The sequence below is a fragment of the Mesoplodon bidens genome, assembly GCF_964165515.1.
Source record: "Mesoplodon bidens genome assembly, chromosome: 13".
Taxonomy (NCBI): Eukaryota; Metazoa; Chordata; class Mammalia; order Artiodactyla; family Ziphiidae; genus Mesoplodon; species Mesoplodon bidens.
In genome coordinates this window covers 47580229-47601140 of record NC_138169.1, presented here as the reverse complement: position 1 = coordinate 47601140, position 20912 = coordinate 47580229, and the positions used below count along the sequence as shown (strand labels likewise).

At 39.5% G+C, this 20912-nt stretch overlaps 1 protein-coding gene across 1 annotated transcript in view; it reads right to left on the bottom strand.

The window, feature by feature from the left end:
* Positions 1 to 20912, bottom strand: part of MEP1B (meprin A subunit beta) — a gene marked incomplete at both ends in the record, with an annotated part of 57931 nt that overhangs the window by 28073 nt on the left and 8946 nt on the right. Inside the window, 9 exons of the mRNA XM_081252140.1 lie at positions 5351 to 5555; positions 6180 to 6306; positions 7076 to 7255; positions 8739 to 9182; positions 11213 to 11428; positions 12776 to 12928; positions 13630 to 13848; positions 15624 to 15802; positions 16515 to 16632. Of these exons, the coding sequence (XP_081108266.1) occupies positions 5351 to 5555; positions 6180 to 6306; positions 7076 to 7255; positions 8739 to 9182; positions 11213 to 11428; positions 12776 to 12928; positions 13630 to 13848; positions 15624 to 15802; positions 16515 to 16632 (1841 nt within the window). The remainder of the gene's footprint in view (positions 1 to 5350; positions 5556 to 6179; positions 6307 to 7075; positions 7256 to 8738; positions 9183 to 11212; positions 11429 to 12775; positions 12929 to 13629; positions 13849 to 15623; positions 15803 to 16514; positions 16633 to 20912) is intronic.

The following is a 20912-nucleotide window of genomic DNA, read 5'->3' as shown; positions in this document are numbered from 1 at the left end:
GGGAGAGGGATGAATAGGTGGAGCACAGAGGATTTTTTAGGGCAGTGAAACTATTCTACAGGACACATGTAGTGGATACATGTCATTATTCACCTGTCAAAACCCATAGAATGTAGAACACCAAGAGTGAATCCTAATGTAAACTATGGACTTTCAGTGATAATAATGTATCGATGTAGATTCATCAATTATAACAAATTTATCTGGTGGGGATATTGATGGTGGGAGAAGCTTGTGTGTATGTGGGCACAAGGGGTATAGGGGATATCTCTCTAAGTTCTGCTCAGTTTTGCTGTGACTCTAAAACTACTCTAAATAATAGAGTCTATCAGGAAAAAAAAAAGTGATAACACCCAAGCTGGTAAGGATCAGAGAAACTGCATCACCACTGCTGGTGGGAATGTAAAATGGTATAGGCACAATGCAAATCAGTAGCAGTTTCTTAAAAATCTAAACATGCAGCTACCATATGACCTAGCAATGCTCTCCTGGGCATGTATCCCAGAAAAATGCAGAGTTACATCTATATGAAAACCAGTACATGAATATTTAGAGCAGCTTTATTTGCAATAACCAAAATCTGGAAACAACCCAAATGTCCTGCAACAAGTGGATGATTAAACAAACTGTGGTGCATCCATAGCCTGAAATTCTATTCAGCCATCAGAAAGGAACAAATTATTGTACACACAACAATCTGGATGAATTAGAGAGAATTATGCTGAGTTAAAAAAAATAAAAATCAATCCCAAAAAGTTCTATAATGTATGGTTGCATTAATATAACATTTTAAAATGACAAAACTATAAAAATAGAGAACAGATTAATGATTGCCAAGGGCTTTTTTTTTTCCCCGCCACCCCACTCGCTTGGCATGCGGGATCTTAGTTCCCCATCCAGGGATCCAACCTGCGCCCCCTGCAGTGGAAGCTTGGCGTCTTAACCACTGGACCGCCAGGGGAGTCCCAGATTGCCATGGTTTAAACAGGAGGTGGGAACGAGATGGAAAGGGACTTGGTTATATGAAGGCAATTTGATGGATTTTTGTGGTAATGAAACTGTTCTGTAGTTTGTATCAATATCAACATCCTGGTTGTGACACTGCACTAAAGTTTTGCAAGTTGTCACCGTAGAGGGAAACTAAGTGAAGGGTACACAGTTATCTCTGTATTATTTCTAACAACTGCATGTAAATCTACAATGATCTCAAAATAAAACTTGAATTTTAAAAATTCAGTGAAGTCATGTACCTGTCATTACAAGGAGGATAGTACTTATTGCCAATGATAAACGTTAAGCTTTCAAGCAAAAATTAGCATTTTGGAAAATTTGTTTCTGACACCATGAGCATCAACTTCCAAGACTTAAAGACTTTTTTAATGAGACGATGGTGACATTAATGTTATGTTTTGATACTGTGTGATGAAATGTACCAAAAGTTGTAAGAGCTACATAAGTCAGTGAACCAATATTTTCTAAATAATCAATGCACGATAAGACAAAATCATGCATAGATGAAAGATCCATTCAAAATATGAGATAGACCAATAGATTTACTGGATGGAGTACCAAAATTCATTGATATGTTTTCAGATTCCAATTGTATCTAACCTTTAAGAAATTACCATTTGTCCACTTTTTTTTTTTGCCTTTTTTTTTTTTCGGTGCGTGGGCCTCTCACTGTTGTGGCCTCTCCTGTTGCGGAGCACAGGCTCCGACGCGCAGGCTCAGCGACCATGGCTCACGAGCCCAGCCGCTCCGCGGCATGTGGGTATCTTCCCGGACCGGGGCACGAACCTGTGTCCCCTGCATCGGCAGGTGGACTCTCAACCACTGCGCCACCAGGGAAGCCCCCATTTGTCCACTTTTAACAAAGGATATTCAAAAAGAATATCTGCAATGACTTGGAAAGCTATTCAAATATGCCTCCTTTTTCCAACTACATATCTGTGTAAGTTTAGATTTTCTTTATATTCTTCTACAAAAATAATATATTGCTACAGACTGAATGCAGACACTTATGTAAGAATTCAGCTGTTTTCTATTAAGCCAGATATTAGAGATTTGCAAAAAATGTAACACAACACACACTCTTTTTGCTAAATTTTCTTTTGTTTTGGAAAATATAGTTATTTTTCAAGAAAATAGTATTTATGTTAACACGTATGGGCTTGTTATTTTTCAAGGATTATTAAAGACATAGTTTTCAGTTTTCCTCGTTTGAATGTCTAGTATGGTAAGAACTGATAAATGGAATGTTCATATGCAAAAGCTCTTTGGGGCCCTCAATAATTTCTAAAAGTATAAAGGCTCCTGAAACCCAAAACTTTGAGAACTGTTCTAGGAGTTTAAACTGTTCTTATTGATTGTAGTTGTATGTTCAAACAGATTCTAAACCAGACTCACATACTGTGGGGCTTAAGTCAGAAAACAAGAGAGGAAATTCCCTGGTGGTCCAGTGGTTAGGACTCTGCGCTCTCACTGCTGAGGTCCTGGTTTTGATCCCTGGTCGGGAAACTAAAATCCCACAAGCCACAAACATGGTCAGTAATAATAATAATAATAAAGGAAACAAGAGAGTGGCCAGTTTTAGAGCTGTGGGGGGCACATGTCCCCAGGGAGAAAGGAGCTGCCCGCTGTCCCTCCCTACATGGGGACATGACAGCATGGAAATGCTGAGATTCCACATGGAAGATCATTCCCGTTGGGTGTTTCCAGTGGGTTTCTAGGGAATCACCTGTGAGGCCAACATACTTGGCCCCCAAAGAGAAGGCAGTCATTTGGAAAGCTACCCCCAGTTCTTGCTCTCCGCCTTATAGACAATATTATGCTTCCAGAACAGCCTGAATTTCTTCTCCACCTTTATCTATTTTTATTTTTTATTTTCTTACTCCCCTCTTTTAAAAACAAAAACACAAGCAACATTTCACCAATTAGACCTTTACCAAAATAATGATTTGTAGTATATCCAGCTATGTACAGAGAAGGTCCGTTTATAGAAGGTGAAGTTGTTGTAATATATTGTAGGTGAAACCATCATGAAGAATTTTTCATTTCATTTGCTGGCTGTATTGCTGAGTTAATCTTCAAAGTGCATATTGCTAAAAGGGGGAAGAACAATCGATCACTTAATTTCTAACTTTAAAAACTGTCATTGCAATGAATCCAATGAAACATTGTAATGTTTAAATGAAGTGCCATGAGCAGTCTCCTGGCATCCCTCCCAACTGGCAAGGGGACCCCAGCCTCCATCTCCAGGAACATGCTCTGGCCTATCCCACTTTATTCAGATGCTAAAACATCAGGGTGAGCACACACTTCAGTCTCAGGAAAAAGGTCATTCTGATTTAAGATTTAAACTAGAGCTGGAGTTTCTGCTATCAGTAAATTTACTGTAGAAATGCCTAGACTAAGGAAAATGTAAGTTGACTCCTTGCTCTTGGGCATGTGTTTAAATGACCCAGAGGCAAAACAGTTCTGTTTTTATAATATTGGTGGTTGTGTGTGTGTGTGTGTTTCCAATTAATGGCCCTACCATGTCCCTGATACTCTAATAGTTCTCTCCTTTATTGAATTAACTTCCTTCTTTCTTTTCTCTTTGTTTTATCATTTTCTTTAATTCCAATTTTAGGTCGATAAATCAGCCTTTATAATAGCACTTACATCTACCAGCTTCCAGAGGAATATCCTGGCAGTCCCATCCACCATCTAACTGGTCCTCTCCTCCCTAACCACTCCCCCACCATTCCTACTCCAGCCCCCAAGTACATCCCTACTAGCCCAGAGGACCATGTCGGTGGGCACAGCTTCCACCAGGTTGACCTACTGGGTCATTGGCTGATCTGTCCCTTTTATTTTGAGACAGAAAGTAAGCTGGAAATACCTGTTTTTAAAAATTAAAAAAAAAAAAAAACCTATATATATTTTAAGTAGTTTTCTAATAAGCTTGTGAAGTAATTGATCCACTGCCTATGACTAGCTTTAAACATCTTCCTGAGGTTGAGGAAACATGACAGCAGTGTATGAGAATAAAACTATTTGCTTTCTGTTCATTATCATTGTTCATCTTTTGAATAACTTCACAAATTTATTGTCTTTAACAAACAAGTGTCTTTAAACAAATAAGTTTGTCTACTTAAAAAAATTGAAAACTTAAGATACAGCATGTCTTGAATAATCATTTTTTAAAGAAAATATCCTCATGCTTAAGGTAATTGCAGTATTTTCGGTTTCAGAGATGTGCTCATTGGGCGTGTTTTGTCTTCAGTTTTGCTAGTCATTTTCAGAGACTCTGTTTTGAATGAAATAGACTGGAAGAATTTTTAAGTTTCACTTTTAAATGATGTTCAGATTTTATTCCATTAGAAGTGCTCTTTTGTGAGTGAGAATAGGAATCTGCATATGAAACTGTGCTCTCTATGACTGGGGTATGTTGTGGGTGCTGGGGTTCTCTGTTAATCCTGCCCTTCAAAATGAAAGCTTTCCTCAGGACATGCCTTACCCCAAAGGGTGCTGCCTTGCTTAATGTTCTGCTCCCTCCCCGGGGACAGCCCCAATCCAATGGCTATTGATGTAGGGAGTACAATGGCCTGGCCCCCTTGCCTCAATTCAGGTCACTCTAAGGGCCATCCCAGCTCCAGAGCTCCCTGCAGAGGATGCTGAGGCCTCAGCTGCAACCACAGCACAATCCAACCTCGCCCTCTGCCTGGACCACCTTCCCTCACTCCATCACTGGTGTTCCCAAGAGCACGCACAGTAAATGTCCTGTGTGCAAATATCCATCTCAAATAGTCTGCTTCCCCAGGGTAATTTCAAGAGTGTACTGCCATTCTAGAGACCTTCTGAGGCAAGACTTTAAAACTTCTACTTGAAAATCTTGCCTTAAAGTTAGTTACCACACATGAAGCCAGAATCATTTGGAAACTTCTTTCATGCAAAAGCCCCAAATGTGCTTAGCACCCCCTTCCTACAAGCCTGAGCTCAACCTTTAGAACGATGACACTTACAGGTCACCTCTCCCCTTAACCAGGAAGGTTGAAATGTGTAGGCAAAATCAGTTGTGCCTTTCAGGAGGGTCACAGACTCCCACCCCAGAAAATTGCACAACCATACAAAATTCTGGGTACAGTTCCAGAAGGATAATAAAATCCCCCGTAAAACCCTCCATGGATCCCAATTTAAGACCTGTTGCTTTATAGTGACATAACAAGAACTCATAGTCTCAAAGCTGTTGTCCCCAGCATAGGGAGTAGAGAAATTTTTTTTTTTTAGGATATATAAAAAGTCCTAATTTGTCTTCATATAATTCCATCAATAGGTTTTGAATAACCAAATATGAGAGTCAACTTACATTTTCCAGAGTCATATTTGTTGTCTTTGAACTTGTCTCTTTATGATACTTCTTCCTGGTATAGTAGACACTGATGAGGGTGATGATCAGCATCAGGGCAAACACAGCAACAGTGGAAGACACGGCAATCACAATGGTGTCTCGAGTTGAGCCTCTCTTTTCACACCTTTCTCCCATGTACCACCAGTCTTCCCCTGACGGACACCTACATGTTCGGAACGTGACTCAGAGTTATGAGTTGATATTTTAATCTGAAAATCTTCACCATTGAAGGTGTGAGTCAACAGTCAGGTCATTGGCAGATGGAACTATTTGTCACCCATTCTGGACTAGAAGGGTTGGTTAGACTAGCACAGGCAGGGCCAACGGAAAGGAACAATGGAATTACTCCTAATCTGGGACTTAACACAGCAGCTCCCAGTTGGGAAAGGAAGGTAGCATAGGTAGTGGAGAAAATTTAGTTCTCAGTGTCCCAGTCCCTCCACATCCCAGCTATGGCCATGGTCAAGCTCTTCTTAGAATTTAGGTATCTCCATCTAGGAAACGGGGACAGTCACAGTAACCACACCAGACCACTGTGAGGACCTAATAAGATATGTAACTCATGAGGACTGTTTCAGGCAATTAGAATAACGTGCTATCTTTGCATAAATAATTCTGTCGTTCTGCTGGCAACCCAAAGTCCCAAATGGAGAGCAAAAGATAAATATCTTATGAACGGTTTTGAGATGAGAATCAACTGATTTCATTCATATGAAATATCATATGAATCCTACATTGTGGGAATGAAAAAATATGTAACAAAAGAATGGGTAGCTTGCATCCTTACCTGCACTCAGCTTTGCCATCATGGAGAATGCAAACGCCATCATTCTCACATTTAAAGTTTGTGCAAAGGTCATTGATGCCCAAGGTCGGGATTGGCTCATTTTGGGTAGTATTAAGGTGGGATATGTCTAAGGAGGGTGAGAGGAGAGCATGGAGGGAAATCAATTTGGGGTTTAACAAGCATTTGATCTTTAAGTTTCAAAATAAACTGTTCAGGCTTCAGGTTTGTGAGAAATTCAGGTACTCCTGAAGCACCATTCAGTAACGTTTAGAGGCAGTGAAAAAATAAACAGGCAGGCTGAAATCTAGACACAAAGGGAAGCTGAACCAGCCTGTGGGGCTGCAACTGAACATGTGCTTGCCTAGGCCTTGGCATGGAAACCAATGGTATTCCTGGAAAATGTAATTATTGGCTGCCATGGCTAAGAAATTTTAGAAGACAATAGATTAATGCTATTACTGACAAGATATATGTGTGTGTGCACACATCTCTATATATGTATGTATACATATCTGAAAGAGACAAAAAAGCCAGATCATTTCTACTCTAATTTTATGTGTTTCTGGGATATTTTTACTTCTGGAATCCTAGAGTTAAATTCTAGGGTATAATGGCTACGCTTCAGCTTATTTCTAAAGAAGTGTTCTGGACTAAAGCTTTCCACTATTGCTCCACGCAGTATTGCTCCTTGCAGTGCAAGTTTATCCTGGAACTGTCCCTGTTTCCATTTAAATTATTTTCATATTGTTAATGATTCATACTAAAAAAAATCTCACTCATGCTCATTTCCTCCCACGTCTCTAATATATCTCAAAACGGAATCCAGAAAAACACAGTAAATAATCAACGACCACAAATAAAAAGCAGCTTAGATAAAACTATTTTTATTGACTTACCTTCCACTGTCAGGAGGATATAAACATCATCTCCTTTTATAAAATCTCTGCTTTTCAGCCTCTCATGAGTCATAAAGACACTGGATCCATAGCCCCTACCTCTTCGAAACTGAGTTCCATTAGGGAAAAAAGCTTGTACTCCCACTTTGGAAGGCCTGTCCCAAAAGTAGTTTCCATTATCTGAAAAAGCAATTTATATTAATGGATTGTGTTTAGCATCATCATAGCTTTTGGTGTAGGAAAGCACAGGCAATGTGAAGCACAATTAGGACAGAGCTCAAAATAATTCAGTGATGCTATTGACCTGTAATGTATTCCCTGGCAAGACACTGGAGTTTGTTCATTTATGCTGTCCTAAAGAAATGAGATGACATGGCAGGGAGGACCACATTCTGGAATATGAGTGGAGAGGTATCAAAAGTTTCCTACATGGAGTGTCACACTTCTACTGAATGAGCAGTGTAGAAACTCCGTTGCCCATTAGAATCACTCTTTAGTGGCCTTCTGAGTTACATGTAGTCCTTTTAGCTGAGTTAAATCAATGTGTTACTGAGAGAGTTTTTAATATTAGCAGTGAACAATTCACCTCAGTAACTGAATTATTCACCTAACAGAGTAAAGTCCTTCAGGAGTAGAAGACAGTGAGAAGCACTGCTTCTGGGAAAAGGTGGTGACCCACCCAACCTTGAGCCATTTTCAACATCATTCAGGGAGAAATGTTTTGGAAAAAGGTAAAGAAATTCTGAACATCAAATCCCCACACCTCTTTGTGAATACTATTTTTTTTCCTATCAGATTATTTTTTTTTCCCCAAGTCACTCAGGTCATATACAGAATTCAAATTTGGCAATAATATTCACCTTGCCACAATTCCATTTTTCACTTTATTATGTTCCCAGAGGGCAAAGAATTATTACAGTTAGAAATGTGATCATTGCTTTCTGGGAGCTGCTTCCTTTTCAGACTAGAAAGAGGGGGGATGGTGTCACCATTGGCAAGTCCTCCAGAATTCTTTAATAAGTAGTTGCAATCCATTCCCATACCCTTCCCAACACTACGGAGCACCTACTCAACATCTTCGTTCTGATCAAAAACCACCCCCATTACAAAAGCTGAGCTGTTTTTGACAATTCAGAGGCAAGACCAGGACAGCATGGGTTAGGAGAACTCAACATCTGAGAGCCTCTCCATACCAGGCCCTTCCACAAACTTCCCTACTTGATCTGTAGAGATACTTTTAATAAATGTGTGGGGTTTTTATTACTGTCCCAGTTTTACTTCTGAGGACACTGGTGTTTCAAGAGATTATCTGCTCAAGGTTACATAGCTAATAAGAAGCAAACCTTGGATTGAGCCCAGGTGCGTCGGACTCTAAAACTAAAACACTCCTCGTACAACCCTGGGAATTCAGGTATTGTCAGCAGTTTCCAAAAATATAGCCACTATCTTCTCAATTTGTTGGCATCTTTGCTGACATTTCTGACAGTCTCCTGCCTGGGAGACTCTGTCCACAGCTGCTGAAGCCCTTCCCCTAAATATCTTCTGATCCTTAGATTTGGGGCTCAAAATTCCCTAGCTACCTGGTTATGCAGTCTCTCCTTCCCATATCATCTCTCCTAGAGCAGTGATTGTGTATTAGCAATAAAAAAGATGAGTCACAAACCGGTGGTCAAAAATGGGTCTGTAGTTATACTCTTCCTGTTCGACATACGCTGTCGAATGTCAGGATTTTGATCCAAGATGGTCATCGTGACTTGTTGCCAAGGACATGGCCACTCTAATTGATCATCATTGGCTCCAGAGATCAAGTGGAAATACATTCCTACATTAGGCAAACTACTTAGATTCAAGCGAATCTGAAATGCATAGCCTTTAGAAGAATAAAATGAAGGACTGAAGACAGGTCCACTGGGGCTGCCAATGAGCTGTGTGAAATTCCTTATATGCCAGACATGATGAGGGCACTGTGTTTCTGAAAGATTGATGTCATCAATAGACAGGCCACCCCGTGAGGCACCAGCACCTCTGACCCCTCCAAATACCACTCTAAATTTGTTGGTCACTTTCAGTGTTACGTGGTAAAGTTGCCAGCTCCCAATGGGTATATCTGCAAAAGAGACATTATTATTCCAAAGAGGACATAGGACTATGAATCATGTGCAAATCGACATTAAAGCTCTAACCTTCATGGACAAAGGGTCTTTCTAGACCTACTGCTTCCTGCGGGTATGAGGTATGGCTTTCTTATGCCTCCAGCTCAGGCCCAGTTACTTCAAGACATTTCTGTGGGGATGGCGCAGCTCTCTGGAATATTTGGATGCTTATCTAGCTGATTCTTAGATAGATCACCCTTTCCCAGAGATAGGTGAGCAAACGATAGCATCTAACTCATGAGAACTCCATGCCCAACTTACAAGTTACCTCCCATTCAGTTAGTTAAACAGACAAGCAAGCCCAATACTCTACGCTTGTACCCCAGATTCCTGTGATACTCAGCCAAAGCCTCTTTTAATCTATTTATACTTTGATTGGAATACTTCCTTCACATGCAAAATTTTTAGTCAACTCTTTGGCAGTATTAAGTATGAATTCACCAAACCCTAGAAAGCCCACATCTTACAACTGACTCGATGTTACATATCTAATATTTGGTACCATCTCCTTTCTTCCCAGACTACACGTCCCCTCCACTATTACTCCTACCCCTAGCTAGCAGCACATTGTATGACACCTTGTCTTATTTTCTGATGTCACATACCCAAATAAGAAGCAGTCCATTTAAATGTTTTCAGAAGCCTCCCAGGTAGAGAATAGCTCAGGAATTCATGTCAAACTAGTAGTTAACTCAATGTCTTCAAACTTAAATATATTGGCACTTAATGAGAAACATGTTGCTTGAAAATAAGTTAGAAAGATCCAAATTACAGAAAATGCTATTCTCCGTGGAAGGACCCCAGATTGAACAAAAAACTTTCATGAGAGCCTCCACTTCATTTTTACCAGTACTTTCAGTTTAAATTCTGGACTCCTAAGCAGGTTTCTTAAGTACATTTTGTGCTATTATCTGTCAATAATAACACCCACAGATTGCTAATGCAAGGGATTATATATGTATAATCAAATATGTGTGTAATAATCTTATTTATAATCTTTTATATATGCATTAGATACATAAAATGTACATGTATAATGTGTGTGTGTATATATATATATATATATATATATATATAAAATAAGGTTAAGAACCTCAGCTTATAGGTGTTCATGAAGGAAAACATCATCTATGTTTCAGATTGTTTTTCACTGTTAAACAGGGGGAAAATGGCATGACATATGACATAATGTGGATCCATTTTATAATAGGTTTTAGTCAATTCATTCAAACCAAGAGGCCATTGTGTGGAGCAGACAGTAATACAGCCGCCAGGCCACAGCCCCTCCCTTCCTCAGCGGACCTTCTGAACCATCTGCTTTAATATGTGGTCAACGTGACCCACCTCCCAGACACATGATTAGAAGGAAGTGTGGCCACCTAATCAGTGTTGCCCTCTCTCCACTCAGAACTGCTCCAGAAGATGCATTTAACTCAAGTCATAACAATTAGAATCGTTCGCTGGAATTTATTTTTCTAGGCTAGAAATTAGAGGAAGAGTCCCTTCTCTAGTCTGATGGCACATTTGGTAAAATGTAAGCTGGGAAGTGAAACAGCCAAAGCACCAGTTTTACGGACAAAGCCCATCTGAGATAATAGGAAAGGTCCCCAACCATGTTCAGGGACAGGACCCATCCTGCCTGAGGCCAGTTCCTTTCTTCTCCATTCTACAATATAGTTATGTTGAGCCAGTAACTCTTCACATTTTGCCTAAGCTAGTTTCCATTATATTTTTATTAGTTGCCAAGAACGGACTTCCCCAACGCCAGAGACTGATCTACAGTTTCTTAAGTGTTACATATTCTGTAGCACAGAAAGGACTCTCATTTTAGCTTCCCAACCACCGCATAAAACAAGTAGGATCAAGTTCTACATTGAAAAGTACTAAGTCCATAGCCCCTACCCTGTTGTAAATGGTTTTGCATAAAGTAAAGGGTTAAGACTGACTCATTCTGAACCCAAGAATAAGAATGTTGATAGTGTACCTTTTATTTCTTCCACAAGGGTGAGAGGGCTGTTCACACTGGCTGCAGAATATTCCCTGATATAGATGTTCAGTTGGTCATATTCACTTCCACTGTTATACAAAAAAAATTGCAAGCACTGAAATCCTCGTTTAGGGTATAGTATTCTACTTCCCAGCATTGCTGTGGCCCCCTCATTTACAGAGCTACTGTTGAAATGCATGAAGAAACCAGAACCTGTTAAAGAGGACAAATGCAGAACTGAGAAAACAGATACCGGATACAGGAATGCGTGTCTCGCGGGCACTCTATTTCCACCTAGTTCCCACTGTATGCAGGACACTCTTTTGAGCATTTAAATGCAGTTCTCGGAGCAGGCAGTCTATGAAGAAAAGCAACATTAGATCACTTTTTTCTTACTACACATTAGTTTTCATAAATGGGAAAAAGTGTTACCTGTTTGGTTTAGCCTCTCTCTCTCTCTCTCTCTCTCTCTCTCTCTCTTTCTCTCTCTCTCTCCACCCGTCCCTTCCCTTCCTCCCTCCTACTGATCTATGTAGAACCACTATCCACTATTCAAATCTACATTTAAAAAATATTTTTTAATTGAAATATGTTTGACATGTACCATTGTGTAAATTTAAGGTACACAACATGTTCATTTGACACATTTATATATTGGCATCTGATTGTCATTGTAGCAATAATTAGCACTTCTATCACAATACATAATATCATTTCTTTTTGGTGGTGGGAATAATTAAGTCTAGTCTCAGCAAGTTTGATGATTATAATATAATATTGTTGCCTATATTCACTATGCTGTGCATTAGATCTCTAGGGCTTTTTACTACTCGTTACAAGTTTGTACCTTTAAACAACATCTGTCCTGTCCCCACCAATCCCCCAAAAAGGCAAAAGGAAAAGCACCTCCATGCTCTTAGAGATCTCTACCTCTTCCCAGATCATCTGAGCTGTCAAGCAATGGCCCTGGGTTCTGAAGGCTACTTTTACATATTTGCTGCCAGAAATGAGCAAATAAATAAAAATGTGGTGCTTGTAGCCAAATAAATGACTATTTGATTCAAAACAAAATTTCAGTGGAAAAGAATACTCATCTGAGTAAAATTAAATAAATTGTACTTTCTACCTTCATTTAAAGTATTTTTGTAACAGGAACGTGTAATCACAACCAGCTGAAATTCTGAAACTGATTAATTCACAGCCTGGTGCTGTTCACTGAAGTTCTCTTGGATTCCTCAGCCTTCAAGAAAACAACCCCACTGCTCCAGAGAAAAGAGTCCTTTCGGGGAGGGGCAGCCCCTCTTGCTGTGGGCACATACTATGGGTAGAGGCTTCACAGAGCCCAGCGCTGACTCATGGGGAAAAAAAGCAAACTCGGACAGTAAAAAGCAAAGAAAGTAACCATATCCTTATAAAGCACAGAACCAATTCCTGAGTAGAACAAGTGGGCTATCATTAATAATTCTAATAAAAATAAGAACAGAAATCCCAGTATTTCACAGCAAAGAAAGAGGCTAGAACCACTGAGAGTAAAATCTGGAAGTATCTCACTCCTGTTACCTTTGCACCGGCCCATGTTGGAGTGATCACTCTCTGGCCCCTCAGGAACCTGGGAGACCCGTTGCCAGTCAGCATTATCTTCTGAACTTTGAATCATACCACACACATTTTCCAGTTCAAAATCGCACGACTCCATAAAGCTCAAGGAAGAGGCTGCCAAAGCAAAAAAAACAATGATTGACGCTCATATATAACATGATAATCTAAGTAGTAAAAAACTGAGATTATCCAGAAGCACTAGGAATTCTAGGATGACATTAAAGGGGACTCGTCACTGATTCTGGGTGATGGTGGCTTCAAGATCTCTTGATATCTGCAAAACCAAGACAATCGACCAACTGTGTAGTTCTATATAAGCTGCCTGCCCCAAGTCTTGTTTATCAGGCTAACTAATTATAGAAACCTGAGTCTACACTCCCCTAGTTATTCAGAGTAATAAACCACAACCTGGATTATTTGATCCCATTTGTATTATGACTGTACACCTCATTTGGGCTGAAAAGAGTTTTGAATATCAAGTTGGTCCACATTTGCATTAGTAACGGCTTCAAAAACTTGAATGCGGCATGCTCATGCTGCTATAGGACTCAGTTTGTTTTTACATCTAAAGCCCAGACTTGTGAGAAGAAAAACGCTGCTTCCATGTTGTAGTCTGGTATCTGGGGGCTATTCTGTTTTGTTTTGTTTTCTTTCTTTCAGAATATCAAACTTCAACTATCAAACTATTATTATCAAACAATTATCTAACTATAATTTCAGAAAACCCAGCAATGCTTGGCAAAATGGCACAGAACAGAATGTTTTCCTACAGAGCAGAGAGGAAGAGAAGTCATTTCAAAGAACCTGTCACATACAGCAGTTATACAGTTGATTCAACTTTAAGAGATCAGAGTCACTGAAATCCATGCGTTGGCCTATCACATCCATGAAGTCTGGGATCTTTGTCACAATTGTTGGTTCTGATCCATTCTGGAATGCAGTTTTACTGTAGTGCATCACTGAGCTGTAATCATAGGGAACATTCAGGAAGTCTGTTTTTCGGTCATCATAGGATTCAAAATTTTCCTTTTTGCCTAAATGATAGACAAAAATCTTTAATTACTTGATGTTCACAAAATTTAGTTTATCTTACTCCAAAGACTGTTAACTTAGAAATAAAGACTACAATAAACAGTGCAACCTTGGCTACAACTGACACTCTATGGTATTTCAAGAGTGTTTCATATATTCCTATCTTAGAATAGACTATTCAAACTTAGAATTGTGATACCAGCTGTCATGCTGAACTTATCTAAGGTTTCATTTCAGCTCAGAATTGAACTTTAGCATTTGGCCTAAGGTTCTAAGAACTGCTAATGGAAAGAAGGATTCTAAAAGGTGTTGTTGAAACACTCAGGGTCATTGGCAATGAGGAGAGGTAGAGTATCCTCAGCGGATGGAGATGAAAATAAGAGGACTTTGGGAGGTGTGGTGGGGTAGGACCTGGGAATGATAACGTGGTCATCAGAAAGGACTGACACTGTCAGTGATTTCTTAGTTATCTTAGTTATTCTTAGTTTCTGGAATACGTGTAGATGTATGTAAATAAATACATTTAGAGAAGATTCCTGACCGCTTAGCATCATACCAATGGGCCACTGATTGCATTGTGAAATCAAATGATTTTGCGGACACAACAAGGTAGATTTGATCAACAAAGCATAAAGATGTGTTATCAAATCGAGGCAGAAGTTTCTAACAGAAATAAGATATTGGAAATCTTAAAGAGTGAGGCCATAGATTAAAGCTCAACACTTCTCTTGTTCTAGAAATCTTTCAGTTGGCTTCAGTGTCTTCCCCCAGACTCTGGGTAGGGGTGAGGCCAGGGGCAGGTAATGTGATGTTAGAATTGTGATGTCAGGGGCTCTCAGCACAGAGCAGCCCTCACTGGCCTCACTTGACAGCAATGCCATCCTTCCCCTCCCCTCCCCCTCCCCCCTCCACACCCCCGCCATACCCTATGGAGGCAGGACGAATGGGGAAACTAAGTGTCACTGCAGAAAATGTGAGTTCTAGTCGGACAGAGTTATTAAAACCTTTCTGACTTTGAGCACAAAGTCACAAAAAGTTCAGGCTGTTCGACTACTGCAGTGTTTCCCAACATGGGCTCCAAAGAACAACAAATCCGGGAGATCAGCTCGGTGCTTTGTGACCGCCTAGAGGGGTGGGATAGGGAGGGAGGGAGGGAAAGGCAGGAGGGAGGAGATATGCAGATATATGTATATGTATAGCTGATTCACTTTGTTATACAGCAGAAACTAACACACCATTGTAAAGCAATTATACTTCAATAAAGATATTTTAAAAATAAAAAATAAAAAAATTTTTTAGAAAAGAACAATAAATCCAAATACTCCACAAAAAGAAAAAGAAAAACAAAAACATGATCAAGTCATTTTGGGAAATGCTCCTCTTGGAGATTTACAATTCATGTTAGTCTAGCAAAGACACTGAACAGTACAGCAGTGTAAATAACTCTAAGTTTAATTTCTTTTAACCTAAGATTTCCCACATTAATTTGACCACAGATTCCATTCCACACAACCCCCCTGAACAAATTGTGCAATGGCACTACATAAAATAATCTTTGGGAAACACTGGTTTCTAAGATCACATCCAGCTCAAACTGGGGTTCTGGTTCCCCCAAAACCTTCAGGCACTTCAACTCCTATTGAATTAGAGCCAAATCAAGTAAGATCAAAACATCAGTGTTTTCCCGTTATTAATAGCACCAATGGCAGAAGAGGGCACATGTTTAGAAATTCAGTATTTAACTTAAAAACAATGTGAGAAAACAAGATAAGTGTACCTGAAATAATTCTGTCCCAAATTATGCTGACATAGTCATCCCGATCAGAACGAGACTGTTCATGCCAGAATCCCAGTGCGTGGAGAAACTCATGTTGAACTGTTGCTATGTTGTCACAGCGCTCTCCGATGGAAAGTTCTTGCTTCCCATTGCGCTGATTTCCCACTGAAGACCAGCAGCTTACAGGAGAGTTTACAGAAGGGGGAGAGGGTTTTATATTGATGCAGGTGGAGGTCCTAGGGCAAAATCCCTGATACCTAATGCACTTAGGTACCCACCTAGATCCTTCACTTATGTTTGGACACCATGTATTTCTCTCAAAACCCCAGTGCGGTATGAAAAGCCTTCCAGACCAGATGATCTTTGGAGAACTTGAGCTGACCCAAATGTTTAAAAAGGAGTGAGTCATCCTCCAGGCAGCCTATTCCTGATCTTTTCTGGAAATTTCAAAATTTTTCAGATGGTCCTTGAATAAGGGTTTTATAGGTATACAACCATTCAGAACTGCTGACCTTGAGTCAAATAACTATCATCTTCTTAACTGAAGTAGTAAGAGTTCTTAGGTTAAAATAAATTTAAATATACGTGTGTGCATGCATACAGATGGGTTTTACTTGAAGGCAGAAATAAGGAGTATAGAAACGACAAAGAGGCTGAAGTTCCCAGAGTCATAGGGTGGATGGCATGCGATCCCACCTTCCTTGTCTTAACATTGGTGGTCTGGTTGCATGTAAGAAAATATTCTTTTATGGCTAGAGAAAACAGATCCAGCAAAGAGCAATGGAAGCCCCTGACCCCCCAAGGTTAGGGTCGAGGGCTACTGCTGTGATGTAATGTCCCAGCCACAACAGTTCTCATCAGAACACTTAGAAGACCAACTCTTCAACTTACCCATTGCCCTTTAACACTGTTATATAGTTGGGTTCTCCAGACCAAGGCTTGAAGTCAATGCATGTTTTTAGGCGATAGCGTTCAAATGCACTGAGGATAACTCCCCTGGCATTCATTTCTGAGGGAAGAAAACAAACAAAAATAAACATATTAAAATTACCACCACTGAACAGTTCACCATGGAAACAGGCCATGCAATATATTGTTTATCATGAGTTAGTTCCTCCATGAATATTTAGTGTTTTATTTTTTAAAAACTTAGTATACAGTACCAATCAAGTATCACATGTAATTAATTGGTTGTTCTTCAGGTAGCTTTTTTTCACCCCATATATATTTCCCTGGAGTCATTAGAGGTGCAAATAGCAAAAAGGGCATTTCCTTACCTCAGAGAACACATACATTGGTTCGCAGGCAACCAAAATGAACAATCACTGTCACATGCTTCATCTAAGAAGATATAATATGTATTTAAAGCCTCACAGCAGAGTTCTTAATCTGAGGACCTTGAGATGAGAGGGACCATGAATATGTTGAAATAGTAGACAAAGAATTATGTCTCTATCTATATATATCTATCTCTGCAAAGTGCATTTTCTGGGGAGAGCATTCATAAGATTTGCAAGTGAGTTCTGGGTCCAAAACACAAATAAGAACCATTACTTTCAAGTTGAGTGATGCTAACAGGTTAGATAGAATGGAGCTCAAAGAAGGCAGAGGTGTGAAAGCAACAAAGACATTCAGGAAAGGAAGCTCAGAGGGCAACCCGGAGGAAGGAGCCGTATCAGGTGTATATGGAGAGACAGTCACAGCTGGGGTCAAGTACAGTGAAGTGAAGGATGGTGTCTGCTGGGAGGTGGGAGACAGTATGGCAGAGAAGATGGTGTGTGGACTTTGGAACCAGTCACAGCTAAGTTCTCCCCTACCCTCACCACTTATTTTTGATGCATAATCTTTGCCAATTTAATTTACCCTTAGAGCTTTGGTATTATCATCAGATCAGCTAAGTGGGGAATTAAAATCAACTTCACAGGGATATTGTGAGGATAGCAGAGAAAGTAGAGGTGAAGTTCCAAGTACAGTAGTCTCCCTTTATCTGTAGTTTTGCTTTCTGCAGTTTCAGTTACCTGCAGTTAACCGAGGTCCAAAAATATTAAATGGAAAACTCCAGAAATAAGCAACTCATAATTTTTAAGTTGCACGCCACTCTGAGAGCTTGGCGAAATCTTGTGCCATGCCGCTGCATCCCACCAGGGATTCCCCAACCCTGGACATCCATCATCTGCTCCCAATACCCAATCATCAACATCATCATGGGTCAGTAACCCAGCATCACCCGAAGCAGATGATCCTCCTTCTGATGTGTCATCAGAAGGTCAATAGTAGCCTAACGTTACATCACAATGCCTACATCATTCACCTCATTTCATCTCATGATGCAGGCATTTTATCATCTCACATCATCACAAGAAGAAGGGTGAGTACAGTACAATAAAATATTTTGAGAGAGACCACATTCACTTAACTTTATTACAGTGTATTATAATTGTTCTCTTTCCTTATTACTTACTATCTCTTCCTGTACCTAATTTATCAATTAAACTTTATCATAGGTATGTAGTATAGGAAAAACATGCTATATATAGGGGTTGGTACTACCCACAGCTTCAGGCATCCACTGGGGGTCTTGGAACATATCCCCTGAGCATAAGGGGGCACTACTGTAAAGTGAGCATTTATCAAATGTTTATTTCCTTCCTACCTTCTTACATGTCCATTGCACAAACATTTAAAGACATTATTCAGAATGCCTCTGTCTAGGTGAAAGTAAAGAACAAGATACATGTGGGACCTAAAATCCATGAATCTATAAGAGGCACTCAGAATTCAACCTTTTACAATATCACACAAATAATACATGTTCATTGTAAGTTAGAAAATATAAACAAGAAGAAAGAAATTATAAAATCTTACCTAGAAATAATCAACCACATTTATCATACTTTTTTCTTATGAATACGTACATACATAATATACATATTTTTATAAAAAATAAAGTCACAGCCTACATAATATTTTATAAACTATTTTTTCACTAAATAATATATCTTAAAATCTTCCTTCATCAGTAAGTTTTGTTTTTACCATTTTAATGGCCACATTATATGACGGTAAGATACATAACTAACTTCCTATTGTCAAATATTTAAATTGTTTACAAATTTTCTGTATTGTAAGTATTACATTTGGGTCACTATTTCAGATCTAACACTTCCTTAAAATAAGGCATGATGATACCGACCACCACATGACTGTTTTTTTTTTTTTTTTTTTTTTTTCTTTTTGCGGTATGCGGGCCTCTCACTGTTGTGGCCTCTCCCGCTGTGGAGCACAGGCTCCGGATGCGCAGGCCCAGCGGCCATGGCTCACGGGCCCAGCCGCTCCACGGCATATGGGATCCTCCCAGACCGGGGCAGGAACCCGTATCCCCTGCATCGGCAGGCGGACTCTCAACCACTGCGCCACCAGGGAGGCCCCCACATGACTGTTTTTGAACTGAACGTAAAAGGAGCTTGCTTGCCTTCGATTTTTATCAGAGCTTAATGAGGATAGTTTCTATCCTGCGTTGAATTGTTTGGAGACCCAAATAAAGGAATAAATGTGAAAGTTTTGTAAAAAGTATAGCTTTCTACCAAGATAAAATCCTTTTTTACCCTGTGCCTTTATTTACCAAGGGCTTTAATTCACTTTGCATCACAGATGCAGAAGAGCTCCACCAGGGATCCTGTTACCTAAATTCCCAGGCTCCGAAGGACAAGGCAGGTCCCAGACAAGCCTAGGAGTTAAGCAAGCAGCTGTTTAGAATTATCTTCCCCTTGTTAGCCCCTTCCTGCTCCTAGCACCTTGGTCTTCATTTCTATTCCCACCTTTTACCCCTTTCCTCCTCTCCCTACGTCCCCCTACCACTCACTTCAAATCTGGCACTCAGGCAAGCAACTGTAACTCACTCACAGGAAGCTATGCACCGTTGCTTCAAGTTTTACCCCTTTCAGGTGAGTTGCATCTTAACAGCCAGATAATACCTGAGGCTTAAGCTAAAAGACTAAAGCCTTACTGGCAGCATTTCATATGGAAAACAGTTTGGAGTTTTCTCAAAAGACTAAAAATAGAACTACCATATGACCCAGCAATTCCACTGCTAATTATATATCCAAAAAAAACAATAACACTAATTTGAAAATATGCATGCACCCCAAATGTTCATAGCAGTACTACTGACAATTGCCAAGATATGGAAGCAACCTAAGTGTCCATCAACAGATGAATGGATAAAGAAAATGTGTTATATGTATATATACAATGGAGTACCACTCAGCCATAAAAAATAATGAAATTTTGCCTTTTGTAGCAACATGGATGGACTTGGAGGGCATTATGCTAAGTGAAATAAGTCAAAGACAAATACTGTATGATATCACTTATGTGTGGAATCTAAAAAGTAGGACAAACTAGTGAATATAACAAAAAATGAAACAGACTTACAGATATAGAGAACAAACTAGTGGTTACCAGTGGGGAGAGGGAAGGGGGGAGGGGTAATATAGGGGTAGGGAACTAAGAGGCACAAACTATTAGGTATAAAATAAGCTACAAGGATATATTGTACAACATGGGGAATATAGCCAATATTTTATAATAAGCATAAATGTAGTATAACCCGTAAAAATTGTGAATCACTATATTGTACACCTGTAACATATAATATTGTACATCAACTATATTTCAATTTTAAAAAAGCAAAAATTTTGAAGAAAGAAACAGGTACATAAAGCTCATAAGGTTAGGATAACTTTGGTTAAAATACATGGCAAAAATAGCCTAAGAGATACAGTCAAATTAAAGCTCACTGATCTTTCACAGAACACAGGAGAATAAAGTTTTTAAGCTATATATACATACATATATATGTATATATATGTGTATATATGTATGTATATGTATTATACACATACATATATATGATTTTGAAACAAAAGTATTTTTAAATTTTTAATCAAAAGATTAAAATCAAAAATAAATATTTAGGGCTTCCCTGGTGGCGCAGTGGTTGGGAGTCCGCCTGCCGATGCAGGGGACACGGGTTCGTGCCCCGGTCTGGGAGGATCCCACATGCCGCGGAGCAGCTGGGCCCGTGAGCCATGGCTGTTGAGCCTGTGCGTCCGGAGCCTGTGCTCCGCAACGGGAGAGGCCACAACAGTGAGAGGCCCGTGTAACGCAAATAAATAAATAAATAAATAAATAAATAAATAAATATTTAAATAAGGAGAGGTTGGTAAAAGGGTACAAACTTTCAACTGTAAAATAAATAAGATCTGAGAATCTAATGTAAAACATGGT